We start from the raw sequence: 15595 nt of genomic DNA on the forward strand, positions 1-15595 counted from the left end.
AGATGGGTATAGCACGTCAAATTAGAGTCATGGAAAATATCATACGCATTCAATAGAGCGGGTACGAATATATTTTTTTTGAACAACAGAGCGGGTACGAATATAGAATCGTAGAACCAGCCTGTGTTTTATGTACCCATTCAAAATTTGACAAGTGAGACTTCAATAATATTGTGCTAGGCATTTATGTATCTAAGCTGAACCTCACGCATCCCGGTTCCATGATCGATGGTAGGTAGTTAAGATTGAGCCCATCGCATCACCTACCTCATGTATGTGACTGCCGCGGTTCATATCTGATATTCTGATGTGTTGTTGTTTATGGCCAGATTTTGTTGTTTATAACATGTTGTTGTTCATTAGTGTATAAGTTATGGTTTACGACTATTTTTGCTCAATTTAATATGTTGTGAACGCAGATTTTTATCTGCATGTACTCATTTAGCCTACTAGGTGGAGACGGGTATGAGAAAAATTCATATCATTAACAGATATACGGGTACAAATTGTAGGGATTCGTTGCATAGAAAACAAAAAAAATTCCTACCGCGAACACGCAATCCAAGCCAAGATGCAATCTAGAAGACGGTAGCAACGAGGGGATTATTGAGTCTCACTCTTGAAGAGATTCCAAAGCCTACAAGATGAGGCTCTTGTTGCTGCGGTAGACGTTCACTTGCCGCTTGCAAAAGCGCGTAGAAGATCTTGATCACGGCGCCACGAACGCGCAGCACCTCCGTACGCGGTCACACGTTCGGTTGCTGATGAAGACGACGTCCACCTCCCCGTTCCAGCGGGCAGCGGAAGTAGTAGCTCCTCTTGAATCCGACAGCACGACGGCGTGGTGTTGGTGGTGGTGGAGAAACCCGGCGGAGCTTCGCTAAGCGTGCGGGAAGTGGAGGAGCGGGGCGGCTAGGGTTTGGGGAGAGGGGGCGCCGGCCACTATAGGGGTGCGGCCACCTTGTGGTCTTGGGGTGGCCGGCCCCCTCCCCTTGGCCCTCATTATATAGGTGGAAGCCCCAAGTGTTGGACTACAAGTCTCCGAATAAGACCCGAACCCAAAACCTTCCATGTGATAGGGAAACCTATCCAAGGTGGGAATCCCACTTGGGGTGGGATTCCCCCCTTCCATGTGGGGGGTGGCCGGCCCCCTTAGGGGGAGTCCACTTGGGACTCCTCCCCCTCTAGGGTTGGCCGGCCATGGAGGTGGAGTCCCTTTGGGACTCCGCCTTCCATAGTGGTTTCTTCCGGACTTTTCTAGAACCTTTTAGAACCTTCCATAGAACCTTTCGGATCATTTTAAATCTCATAAAATGACTTCCTATATATGAATCTTATTCTCCGGACCATTCTGGAACTTCTCGTGATGTCCGGGATCTCATCCGGGACTCCGAACAAATATTCGAACTCCATTCCATATTCAAGTTCTACCATTTCAACATCCAACTTTAAGTGTGTCACCCTACGGTTCGTGAACTATGCGGACATGGTTGAGTACTCTCTCCGACCAATAACCAATAGCGGGATCTGGAGATCCATAATGGCTCCCACATATTCAACGATGACTTTAGTGATCGAATGAACCATTCACATACGATACCAATTCCCTTTGTCACGCGATATTTTACTTGTCCGAGGTTTGATCATCGGTATCACTCTATACCTTTTTCAACCTCGTCTCCTGACAAGTACTCTTTACTCGTACCGTGGTATGTGGTCTCTTATGAACTTATTCGTATGCTTGCAAGACACTAGACGACATTCCACCGAGAGGGCCCAGAGTATATCTATCCGTCATCGGGATGGACAAATCCCACTGTTGATCCATATGCCTCAACTCATACTTTCCGGATACTTAATCCCACCTTTATAACCACCCATTTACGCAGTGGCGTTTGATGTAATCAAAGTACCTTTCCGGTATAAGTGATTTATATGATCTCATGGTCATAAGGACTAGGTAACTATGTATCGAAAGCTTATATCAAATAACTTAATGACGTGATCTTATGCTACGCTTAATTGGGTGTGTCCATTACATCATTCATACAATGATATAACCTTGTTATTAATAACATCCAATGTTCATGATTATGAAACTAATCATCCATTAATCAACAAGCTAGTTAAGAGGCATACTAGGGACTCTTTGTTGTTTACGTATCACACATGTATCAATGTTTCGGTTAATACAATTATAGCATGGTATATAAACATTTATCATAAACATTAAGATATATAATAACCACTTTTATTATTGCCTCTTGGGCATATCTCCTTCACAAATGACGGGTAAGGTTGAGGGGACATAAACAGGTATGGGTGGCTCCACTCGTACTTATATCCTACAGGAGTCATCCATAGATGCAAGTTTGACTTGAGCCCACATGTTAAGACCTAGTATAGAGCTCACCTAGAGCGTGTTTGGTATCCTGGGCTATTTTTTGCGCTTCGTGGGGGTCCTTCTTGGTCCATTCGGGACAAGGTGCCCCTAGAAAGGGACGTAAAAAGAATCATGTTGCATTAAAAAAATCGTAGGCTGGAAAAAGAAAAAAAAAATGAAATACTAACATATAGCTAGCTAGGGTTTGCGACATCAGTGGCCTACGTGTCCTCGTCGTGTATGGTGATACCACATGAGGCGGCCAGGAGCAGGGCCCCAGCGCGGGAACCTCAGGCCAAGGCGTTGGAGCATGCCACACGTGCCTTCTAGGGTGACCACAGCTAGACCGAAGCCAGTTGGCGTGGTGGTGTCGTCGGTCGCTGCTGCGCTAGCGCCGACTCGCGCATAGCCGTTGCAAGCTAGGGCCATATGGCTAGCTCCTCCTGGTCGAGGCCTCAAGGGCCAGCTGCAGGGATGTCGTCCTCCTATTTGGCGGGCGCCGGCTCCTACTCCTGCTTGATGAGGGCGGTGTAGTCCTCAAAGTCATCCCACTCCTGCTCCTCGCCGTCATTTGTCTCGAGGGGTGGCATCATCATGTCGACCGTGAAGTAGGCACAGCGCCGCAGCTCGTGCTCCCACTCTAGCCACATGTCCCACAGGAGCAAGTTGGGGCAATACGTTGAGTCGCCACGCGGATCAGCTGAGAGGACAGCTTGGAGACGCAGGTTCTCGCGGCATCACTAGGATCCTAGCCTAGTTCAAATGCCACCCGCATGGGGGATGTACATCCAGCCGTGGCACGGAATCCTTGGCCTCCCATAACATGTGGGCCGCCTACACTCTAACGTCTATGCAGTCCCACACAAACATGGCTACGACAATGGCACCCAAAGGAGGAGGCAACCTCATGGTAGTTCCAACCCTTCTTCCACGGCCAACCGCCCTTCCTCGTTGTTGTCGGGAATGGGGGACCTAGGGTTCTCATGGGGCTAGGACATGGACACGGCGGTTAGCACTAAAAAGGACCAGCAAACAGTCAACATTAAAAACAACACAAGAGACAGAGGCGGTGGGTCACTGACACATGGGCCTAGGGTGATCGTCCACGTCCATTTGAGTCACACCGACCGGTCCGCCTTCTGACTGCATAACCACATTTCTTGCCAAAATTTGGGTCCATTTGACTCACACCATCTGCACCCATATCGGCCACGGTTTTAGGGAAGAAAGATTCCATTTACGTAGGCACATAGACAAACCTCTAGCTGTTACAAAAGAACAAACTAAAGGGAAGATGTCGACACACTTCATGTCTACGTAGTCACAACATTGCTAGTTACAACATCAAGGCAGATCTCCGGGATAAAAAATTCCATGCCCAGCAAACTTACATGACGAACTGCATGCAACATTGCCCTGGGTTCAGCTGTGAAGGCACTTCCCACATTAACTAAACTCCCTGCAGCACCAGCTAGTAGAGAACCAAAGGAATCAATAATAAACACCAAAGCCCCAAACACCAACTTGTGCAGAATCAAAGGACAAAGCCATTAACATTACCATTAGTTGATCAGGAGGCCGCAACTACTCTCGGGCAGGAGGCCTTAAGGAAATAGCTGCTCTCGCACAATGCAGAATTCAGAGAACCCATCTATATATTTTGCCAATTAATGTTCAAACTCTCAGGTGCTAATAACCATCCACAAATGTTGGTTGTTCATAGAAACTTCATGTTAACTTGACTAATAACACAACTTTGTTGACAAAGCTTCATGTGGACATTTTGGTACACCCAGTTCCTCAAAGCATCAACAGTTAAGCCATCAAATCAGCTTCTTCCAAGGCCCCTTACACCAGCCTCTGCATTGAAGCATTCAAAAGTAACAACGCCAAATACATTGGACAAACTTCGTATGGTGTTACCTTGACATTCGAATCCGACATGTCATTTTTTCCTAGATTTTTTGCAAGCCTATGTAAAAGAGAACCATGATTATGTGATACACACAGCCACAATGGGAGGAAGTATGTAAAAGGAAATAACTCCATACACTATGGACTCAAAAGGACTGCTGACCAGACAACCTGGTACCGCAAACTATATCCCATGGCAAATTGTATTAAAAAAGCATGTTTTGAAATTTAAGAACCAAAAGATGTCCCTGTTTACTTTGCTAATGTTGCATAGTGCACACAAACTGATGTTTACACTGGAAAAAAGGGAGCTCCTACAAAACAAAACTTTTTATTGCACGGTTTGAATGCTCACAAGGGAATACATTCCTTCGATGACAAAGACAGCGGCAATAAACTCTACTTTCTCCTTCTCTGATGCTTATTGTCCCCTATATTATATAGGTGAACTCCCTTTTTTCATGGGCACGCTGAGAACTCTGGCCACTGTTCCTGTTCTTCTTAGCTGATGCTTGAGCTCATGGTCTCCTTCTTGGTACTTTTATTACAAGCATGATTCAGCTATTAGACTATGTTGCAATATAACTACCAGCCAAGCTTTCAAATCTCAAGACAACACGATTGGAAATATAGAGCAACAGATAAGGCCTACTCTATTGCTTATCAAGCAAAATGCAAGAAGCAGAAGCAGAAGCTTCATTCTCAAACGTGTCCAAATACATATAAACTATGAAGCTGATGCTTAGAAAAAAATCGAGAATGATTACATGGCCTACCTATACCTTTCAATGTACAAATTTGAACAACACTCCTGTTAAGCCTACCATCCTATCTACTATTCATTATGGGACCAAGAACTGTAATGTTTCTTGTGAAAGTAATCAATGAACAACTCTAACCCCCACGGGGGCCTTATGGCCTAAAAAAAAGGAACACTGACCTCTTGGCTGAGGTAGTTTAGGTAACAGTAGCCATTCCTGATGTATACACACAAAGACCAAATGGTTACCCTTGGCCAAACTTGCAAAAAAAACATTAGCATAAAATGCAATGGCATGCTGAATGCAGAAACACAAAGAAAGAAAAATAAATGGAGAAGACAATCTCCATACTGCAGATGGATACTATAATGTGAAAACCCTGTAGTAGTATATAGTATACTTTGCATCTGTAATGGGTTCTGTCATTTTCAACACCTTTCTGTGCTGCAACATGATACCCTCATAAGACACTGTAATTTTATTTGGTAGCTACATAATAAAAAATTCATGTGCACCAAGTAATACTGAATATATAGTTCAGTCTATGAAGAAACTAATCAAATACTTCACCCCTAGGCCCTGGCCATAAAATGTACCATGGTTGGTTGTCACTTTAAATTGGGAAGGGGCTGAAGCACACCAACTATAAAATGTTGGTCATCCGTAGCAGAGCTTCAACAGAAATAAAATCCAACTTTCTGCTTTCCATCTCTATCTATCAATGTACCACACTCCATGTAAAATATTCACCAAGAAACTCTATATATAGCTCAATCGCTCCAGAAACTAACCAGTCACTAGACTCAAAATCTCAAATATTCAACATACTAAAACCAAACAAATAAGAACATTGTTGGCGTTAGAAAGAGGATAAAGATGACTCACCTTGCCCCTGAGGAAGGGATGCGACATTGTCAACTGCAACACCCAAAGAATGGGAGAGATGGAACCTTACCTGATTGATTTCCTTGTCATTTAGGAAGCTAATATATGAAGACTACGATACCGTGAGGCAAAAGCGCCGTTATTTGTTCACAATATTTAAAGTTGTAAACTGAATGTTTTACAGATCTTATAAAACTAACAAAGAGCGGAACTGGAAAAGTTGCAGACATGATGAAATATATTTGCTTCGTCTTTCTCTTCCAGCGGCAACCGGGAGGCAGGTTACAACTCGCGCGATCTGGCGGCGGTCTTCTCATCGGTAACCTCACATCCTCCCTGGCTCCTGCTCCAATTCCATCCAATTATGGGCAGTATAGCTCTTGCACTCTTCCCCCTGTTTGTAATTGAAGACGGAGTCTATGTTGGCTGGCAGAAAAGTTTCTCCGTCTTGACTTGATTTCCGTTGTTCTTGCTTTGGAATCAGCACTTGTTGTGAGCTCCTATTTCTCTACAAACAGATTTGGAAGAAATCAACCCGGTAGACATAATTTTTTAATCTTTAGATGAGATTAGTTTGACAGACTCTGTCTTCCTGATGCATCATGTGGGCTATTTAATATTTTACAGCGTATTGTAGCTTGTCATATCTTTTCTAGCTTTTAACTGGTTTTTTCTTGTATATACCAATGACAGGTAAGTACAGTAAAAAGTTCAAACTTTTCTGTATGTGTGGAAGGTAGATACTTAATCAGAGTACAGAAAATTTAAAGTTCCTGTATTCTATTACATATAAGTACTGCCAGGGAATGAATATAGAACAACTATAGAAGTGATGTAACTATTTTGTTTCCAAGCTTAAGTCTGAACCCAATAACCAAACTTTCTAAAGTCTGATCCCAATACTCCCTCCATTCACTATTATAACATGGTATACATATTTCAATATGGACTAGATACGGACCGAAAAGAGTGAACCAATACACTGAAGCCCGGCTAGATACATGCATTTCTGAAGAAAAAAAAACTAAAACATCTTATAATAGTGAATGGAGGGAGTATAATCTAAACATGTAATGTAAACTAGCTCACGTAATCATGTTCAAGTAGCAAATGGCCATGTATCTGTTTATTTGATGCATATCTCTTTGCTTTCAATTGGCTCTTGCAAAAAATTGCTACATAGTTTAACAAAGGACTTACATATGAGGACATGACCATCAGTTGTAGACAAGAGCTTTCTAAGCTTGAGGCTTCAATAGTAAAGATATAGCCCTTCTGAAATTCATGTGTATGGAGTTGAGTGATTCAATTCCTGGCTACTCCATACCATTTTGTGCCTGTAATGTGGATGAGAAATACACCAACAAGAGTTTGTGCATCGCATAATCCAGAGTTGGAGAACTATCATAAAATCCAATGCTAATTTTGGTGACAGAAAAGAGTAAACCGAGCCCCAACAACGAGCAGGTGACACAAAACATAATTGATTGATATTTCTTCACTGGAATAAAATTTCTTATTTCTGAAATACAGTGCCTAGCATCCTTTAGCATAACTGCAGAAAGTGCCTAGCCAGACCCAGCCAAATTCTCCAAAACCCTATACCGATTCAGGGTGCAAACCAGATTGGATAGCACTCTGAAGTAAATTGTCGCGGAAAGCGCCAAGTGCGCTTCCTGCGATTGAGTTTTTTCTGAACATCCACGCCCATATCAGTACTGGAATGCATACTGCCACTCTTTAGTGCCAATGATATGTTGAATCTAGTATCGTCCGAATAATAGATGTGACCCACTTCGAGCCTGTTGAACTGAGACACCTCAAATGCCCTGGAGCAGCCTCGGCCAAGTAAGAGCAACCGACCAGGAAGAGTGTGGAGCTCCACCCAGGAAACTACAGAACCCCCGCCGGGAGCAATCCCATGGTTCATCTCGAAGATTCTGAACCTAAACGTGGGACTCCCCTTGGGATCCCGACACTCCTTGAGTTGCCGCAGAACCATCAGCAGTTTTCCACGGGACTCCACCAGATAGCGGGACAAGTTGAGATCGTCAGACTTGTAATCAGGGCGCTTCTGGACCTGGTAGGAGCTCCGAGACATCACCAGAGGGGCGCTTGGGCCGCCGTTGGGTGTGTACACAACAACATCCTCTGTGTTTGACAGGATATGGAAACCTTCCTTCAGCTTGCTCTTGAAATAGATCATGTCCTGGATCACATCCACAGCATGCTGGTACGCAACCCAGTGCCCGTCCATCCCGGGCCGCCAGAACGCGATGTTGAAGGCGCTGGAGACATGTGCAGCAGCAAGGCAGCCCTTTGTCGAGGGCGCCTCCGAGAAGATGATGGTATGAATGAACATGGGGTGCTCGCAGTCGCCGTTCCCGTGCAAGTTGGGAAGGTTGGTCCTGAGCCTGTCAGGGAGCAGAACCCTCGCGCCGGACAGGAGGTTCACGGCCGCATACCCTCTCCACCGGTCGAACGCGAGGGCGACCCAGCCGCCATCGTGGGAGCCGCATAGGCGCGCGCCGCGGACCTTCTCCGGGAGGTATAGGCGGCGAGTGGCGCCGGAGTGGAGGCTGAAAAAGGAGGGCGCGGCGGGGGACGGGAGGAGGAGCCAAGGGAGCTGGCGCGGCGGGGCGTCCGGTCCACTCGCGGCGGAGCGCCACGGTCGGCAGACAGCAGAAAAGTAGACACGGTCGGCTAGGCAGGTCAGGTTGAGGAGGATGACGCGGAGGAGCTCGGGTGGGAGGCCGTCCGACCATGGCCGGTGCGGTCCACGAGGGCGGTGCATGGTGGGGGATTTGGCTGAGCGGCGGAGCGGCGGAGCTTCTAGCTGATTTGGGTGTTGTTGTTTTTGTTGACGGGAAGATTTGGGATCTCACCCCTAAACCCTAAGATTTTTCCTCACCGGAGTACGCTCCGCCGCGGAGCCTTCCTCCGGCTCGATCTGTCCTCGTCGTCTCCGGCGCCGCCAGCCGCGTCTGCCTCCACTCCGGCTCGGTGCTGGCGGTGGTAACCTCCCGGTGTTGGAGCTCTGTCTCGTGAGAATGGACGGGGAGAAAGACGAACGAACGAGAAAGAAAGAAAGAAAGAAAGAAAGGAAAGGGGATAAGGGAGAGAGGCAAGTCACGTCACGTGAGGGTGGCACGGTCAGCCGTGAGAGAGAGGTTTCGCGTGTCTAAATGCTAACTAAACAAAAGAAAAATAAACCAAAATTCAACTAAAACCATGACAAAATGTTATAAGCCATCTATAGTGGAAGGTGCTTACATAAATAAATTAAGCTTTTCTCTAAGCATTTTTCCTTATTTATATATGAGAGGTGCTTAGTTAGGCACATGTCTAGTACAAATAAGTATCGGTGCTCAGAAAAAAAAACCAATTTATTTTTCTAAGCACCGTTCTAAGCAACTTCCATTGTACATGACCTAAAAGTGACTACGATAAGTGGATTGCGGTTGAAACTTTTTGTAACATCCAAATTCAAGTTGGTAACAACTAACAACCGAAAGCATCAACCTAGTGCGGTGGAGGATGGAGGACGTCGAATCTCCTCCCGATGGTTGTGGCGTGGCCGGAGGCAACGTTCGGGCTTGATGGCACCAGTCTCCACATCTGGTTTGTCGATGCTTGCGGAGTGCCATCGATGGACAACACGGTGCCACCTGCCTACTAAACTTCTGCCACCCACACGATCTTGGATTTGTTTATATCGATCTATTGCTACCTAGCCTCAAGCTTGTGGATGCCAAGGTTGCGGACCTAGAAGGTAGACTACACAAGCATCTCTATGATGAGTGACGCAGTAGTGGACTAGTGGTGATGGTCTTTCTCTTTAGCCGAGTGAAGCGGGTGGAGGGCATCCTAGTGTCAGCGGCACTTCGGCAAAGGCAACTCTCAGATTGCGGTCAGGAGTCCTGGCTTGGGGACAATGGACGGGAAAAATATCTAGTGATACCACACCTCACATGGTACCATGATACCACTTCACAAAATTCAAATGTGTAAGTGATAAAAAAAATTACAATAAATTTGTGGCTGTTCACAAGATGTGTGTTAACATTGTCTAAAATTTTCAGATCAAAATTTAAAATACACAAAGAGGGGAAAAAAGACAAATATTGTGTGAATAGTGGCAATTTTGTGTTTTTGTCTTTATGTGACACTATTTATGTTGGATTTCTCTTTTTTCTTTCTCTAAGGATATTTCGAATTTGGTTATGAAATTTACATGATATGTGTGAACATTCAAAATTTGGATTCCAATTTTTTTTACATTTACAATTTAAATTTTAAAGAGTGGTATCATGTATCAAATAAGGTGTGGTATCACTAGATATGTTCGACGGCCCGACATACCTGGTGTGACTGAAAAAAATCTAATTGTGTATCGTACTTGAGAGAGATATAGACATAATGAGATGCCTAGACAGTGTTTCGTTGACTTGGGCCGAAGGAGGTGGCCGGGTGGGCAAATGTGCCCATCTCGCACTCAAAAGATTTTATTTCTATTTCCCAAAAAAATCTACTTTTAAAAAACAAAAGAACAAAAAGGTGTCTATTTTCAGGAATCTTGCGGTGACCCAGCATACCACTGCATGTTGTAGTATACAAGTCGTTGATATGATCTTTGCGAAGGGACTTCTTCACAATTTGCCATATCCCTCAGAGTGGTACAACAGAAACATTGCAGGTCATAACACTCCATACTTTATTACAAACATTGTCTTAACAAGTTGGTATTCTCACAGGTCCTATGAGAACACCCTAAGATACTACTTAAGTACGATTACAACTCATAACAAATATAAAGAGCTCAACAACTTATTTAGGTAAGTTCTACGTTGCTCGGCTCTATGATGCTAGGGTATGTCACTACTCCTCCACCTCCGTGTCATCTGGTCCGTAAACTATCCCATAGTCTACGCCTTCCACTCCACCGGTAAGATCAGGTTCTTCGTAGACCAGCTCGTAGCTTCCTTCTGGTGCTCCATCGTTGATAGCCTCCACTTCCGGATCACAGTCTAGCAAGGGTGTCGAAAGAAAGTGAGTACAGAGGTACTCAGCAAGTTCTAAAAGAGTAAAAAGGTGTTTGATGCACTAGCTACGACCATTGATCAGGAAATCGCAGGTCAATGCATGTTTTGAAAACCTTTCTTCAAAAGGTTGCTTTTATTATGAAAACTATGCCCGTCAGTCTTCACAGGTTGACTAGAACTTCGTGGAGTTCCTTTCCTGCCGTGTTCGCAGTTCCCTTCCCGGAACAAGGAGTGACAGCCACAATTTGATACACTCTGCAGAGGTGCGTTACTTTTCCCACAAGAGATCTCACCCTTTTTGCCATCCGTAGGGACTTGCCCCCGTTCACACTTCCTTTGGTGTGAGGCCAGGTATAAAGATCCAAGCCCACACCGCCTTCTCCGCGACTGCAAACCCACCCTTTTGTCCACCCGCACACCTCCAGTAGACTTCCCCCGATAATACGGCTTTACTCATGGTGTACTTTGGACAATCCTTCATAGATTGTAGAGCCATCATCATTAATGGATGGGGATTTAAAAGGCTATCCCAACCTATGGCAGTGCCTCCAGCACCCCGCCGGCTCTACCAATCCGTTGGCGTGCAGAAGGGAAAAGATACGACTGGCTTCCCCAGAGCCATTATAGATCTCATGGTCAACGCGATTTGTACGGCGCTAGAATCACTGGACGTCATTGGTAATTTAATCCTAGGGTGATATAACCCATTGTAATGGAACCTCCACCATATCAACACATACCATGGTTCCATTGCCAGCCACATAGTCATATTCATAGTTGTAAAGTAACATTTCATTTGCGATGCAGGAATGATAAGTATATAGATTTGCATTAAAGTAGTATAAAATACTCAAGTTGACATGAGCAAGGGTGAACTTGCCTGTGGACTGCGAGATAGTGCAGTTCAATGCAGTTGATGGAACCTGGACCTCGGGTTCTGTAAGAAGCATCATTGTCCAGTAAGGACAATGTTATAAAATCCAAATAATGCAATCATGGATGTATTATTTTATGTTGAATCCCTTTACCCCGTTGAGTTATTACAATTTAGGGTTGCATTTAAGATTTATGTCTTTGACAGTAATTTACAATTGATTTAAAAGTATAAACCATTTTAATTTACACAAGGTACAACAATTCAAAGTAAAACTATTTACTTGGTGATTCCTTTAATCATTCCAAAAATAATTGAAAATTATAGAGTTACCTCTATAGTTTCTGGAAATAAAAGGAATATAGTATTTTTCTGGGATAAATACCCTTTTTCAAAAGAAATTACTTGGAATAATAGAATTTCATTTTGAAATGTTTGAAAATAAGTATTTGAACTTATTTGAGATTTTTCCTTGAATTTTAATTACAAGGAAATAATAATAATTTTAAATTCCAAGTTAGTATTTAAATTCTTAAAATTCATAATTTTGAATTTATTTCATAAATTTCATTTCATATTTTATTCTTGTTAAGATTTATTTTTCATTCATGAAACCAATTTTTTAATGGATTTTTAGAGTTGTGTTTGATTTATTAAAATTTGGTAAAGTTTTGATCTTTTATTAAATGTAAAAAGACCAAAATACCCCTCTGGACCCATATTGGGCCCAGCCCAACAACTTAAACCCAGGGACGGCCCAATAAGGCTGGTCCCCTTTTGGGTTCGGTGGCACCGAAGCGGCCCACCTCACTCTCCTCACTCGGCCCTCTCACTCGCTCGCCTAACCCTAACCTCTGGCGACTCCCGTGGCGATGGCGTCGCCGCCATGGCCGCCGCCTCGCTCCGGCCACCGCCGTGCTCCTCCGCCGTAGCCACCTACCGATCCTGAACCTCCGCGAGCAGATCTATCGATCTGTCCGCGCAGTTTTCCCCTTCTCGTCCTCTCCTGGCGACTCGCCTCCGATCTGGATCTCGTGGAGAATCGCCTCGACGAACTCCGGCGAGATCTCGTCCTTGCCGACGATGGGTACGTGCCTGGGGTTGACCTGGCGCGGGTGCTGCTTGCAGTACTCATGCCGTCGCCTCAGGTACTGCTACGGTGGTCTTGGTTCGGTGCAGGTTCGCCGGCGTAACGTCGGCGCCTACCCTGGACTTGCAGCTGTTAGGGCCGCGCGAGCACTGCCTCGCCATGCCCTAGCCTCTGCTTCCAGGCGCAAGTAAGTGTTGCATCTCCTCTTCTCTTCTGTGCGCCTCCTCTTGTTACTGTTCTTCTTCCTCCTCATGCTCTGCTCTGCGGTGATCTGTGATCACACGAGCCATGCTATTCCTATGCAATTTGCCTGTGCTTCATTAATTGCAAGTTCATGGCCCAATTACCATTTCTTGATCTTGGCACATCTTTGCTTTGCTTGCTGTTCATGCTGTGCTTGCTTCTCTGCTGCTCCTAGCATGCTCTACACTTGCCATGCTCTGTTGTACTTGCTCAAGAGCTAACTATGCCATGCTATGCTTGCTTGTGCTTACTGGTATATCATGCTTGCTTGTCTAGGTGTACTTGTGTTGCATCTGTGACACTTGTGTGTGTGCCAGTGGTGCCTGTGATATGCTTCAGTGCTACCTCTGCAAGCCAATGATCCATTGGATCATTCCTTGCTTGTTGGCTAACCTCTCTGTGTAACTTGGCTTGCTATAATTGATCCATTTGATCAATTGATTGTCAGTGATTGCTTACTGGCTAATACTGTGGCTATATGAGTCAATTATCTGGTGATGCTGATGCTCAAGCATCACTGTGCTGTTGCTTACTTGTGCTGTTTCTTATCTTAGCTACCTAGACTTGTTCTAGTGGCTATAGATTAACTGTGTTGCTTAACAGTGTGCCACTGTTAGTGCTTAGCATGGATCTGTGATAAATTCATGCTTGTATTAATTAGATTATGATGAACTGCTTATGCAGTGATGATTTAAATGATTTGCTTGTATATGAATTTGCTGTTCATGATTCTTTTACAAGCAATTAGAGTCTGAATCCATTTCTGGATAGTGATGTGATCTATTTGGCTTTCTCTTAATTGGTGGTAAGTGTGATGTGACCTCAGTAGCCTTGCTACTGATTGGTTGCTCACATGGTTGGTTGGATCTTGTTGGCTACTCATCTTTGCTTGCATATTTGGGGATCATAATACATATGAATGCCAATATGCTTGCCTGTGAAGAAATCTAGGGTTTCTGATGGTTGTATGCTTAGGATTTACTGTGTAGTCTTAGCTGCTAATCTTTGTCATCTACTGGTGCTATCTATGCATCAAATCTGGCTAGTGTGTGCATCTGTGCATATGTGCTAGTTTCTGTGTATAAGATCTGTACCTAGATGCTTTCTATTTTAGTGGCTTTTGACTGGCAGTAATCCTTGGTGAAAACCAAGTGATGATCTACCCATATGAGCATCTGCTCATCCCATGCTTATGAATATGATGGATCAGATCCCTTGGATCTTTTCCAGGAACTAGGTATACCTTGTTCCAGCTCCTAGAAAGAAATGTTTTGTTGATGCAGACTTGGGTTTGTGTCACAGCCCTTCACCTCCAGGTCTTGGATGATCTTCTCAGGTCACCATGATTTCTGGTGGTTGAGTGGGTGTGTGTGTTGGTTCTGTTCTTGCTCAAGAACTGGATGAACTGAGCTTGTTCTTGCTTCACCCTTACCTGGTGAATCCTTATCTGGTCGACTGGTGTCTATTTCTAGGGTTTGTGTTCCTTTTATATGAGCCCTGCTTCTATCCTTGCATTGACACACAAGCCTGGCTCTCTTGGTGACTAACCTGATGCATGGCCTTCTTTGTTCTTTTGACACACTTGATTGCGTGCTTTCATATGCTGAAACTTGAGCCCCTGGTGGTGCTCAGGTTTGGTCTGCTGCTGCCCTTATCTTGTGCTGTCCCTGGTTTTGGACAAGCACAAGTGTGCATGACACTTGGTTCTGTCCAAACTGAATTATTTGGCTAACACTAACATTCTGGCTAGTGTTGGTTCTTTGTTTTGCAGGTTTTGAAGATGGACATGGCCAGAAGATATTCTCCAATTCATATAGTCTAGGTTTTAGTTTAGGAGTAATATTGTAATCTTTATTTTCATTTCTGTTTATTATTCATCAATTCTTGTATCAAGAATATTGTAAAGACAATGTAATCTGTGTTGTGATATCAATAAAGCCCAAGTTTTTGTTTATGAGCTTTTGATTTATGTAATATTTATATTCTGGAATAAACATTGTATTTATGATTCACTTTGAAATTCAAAGTTGTTTGAATTCATAAGTTGTGTTTAAATTATGAATTCTATTTTATATTGTTCAATGCTTATTGTTAAATGTATTAACACTTGTCAAATGAATTCAATTCCCAAATCAACAAGATACAAAAGAGATCATGTCGAAATTTCCCTAACTCACATTGCCTAACCCTAAGTGCAAAATGAGAGAGAACCTCGATCCCTCTTAGGTTTAGTTGCAATAAAGCGCGAAAATTTCCCCCGTTTTACGATGAAATGCACATCCCATTTCTAAATCTACCCTTCGTTGTTCCTATGTTCTGGGTTATTACAGCCTCTCCCCCTTAACAGAAACTTCGTCCCGAAGTTAAGATTGGTACCTGAACATCTCGGGGTAAGACTTCCTT

At 44.0% G+C, this 15595-nt stretch overlaps 1 protein-coding gene and 1 long non-coding RNA gene across 2 annotated transcripts; both read right to left on the reverse strand.

Moving 5' to 3' along the window:
- Positions 1–3615: 3615 nt before the first annotated feature.
- LOC127343198 (uncharacterized) lies at positions 3616–9078 on the reverse strand. Its single transcript, XR_007877074.2, has 4 exons — positions 8855–9078; positions 7144–7280; positions 3944–6451; positions 3616–3854 (listed from the first exon to the last, which is right to left on the reverse strand). It is a non-coding gene; the product is annotated as an uncharacterized lncRNA (long non-coding RNA).
- Positions 7412–8856, reverse strand: LOC127343189 (uncharacterized). The gene has a single exon (XM_051369306.1). The coding sequence runs from the start codon at positions 8735–8737 to the stop codon at positions 7553–7555; it is 1185 nt and encodes a 394-aa protein (XP_051225266.1). The 5' UTR covers positions 8738–8856; the 3' UTR covers positions 7412–7552.
- Positions 9079–15595: the final 6517 nt, after the last annotated feature.

Source organism: Lolium perenne, chromosome 3 (assembly GCF_019359855.2).
Source record: "Lolium perenne isolate Kyuss_39 chromosome 3, Kyuss_2.0, whole genome shotgun sequence".
NCBI lineage: Eukaryota > Viridiplantae > Streptophyta > Magnoliopsida > Poales > Poaceae > Lolium > Lolium perenne.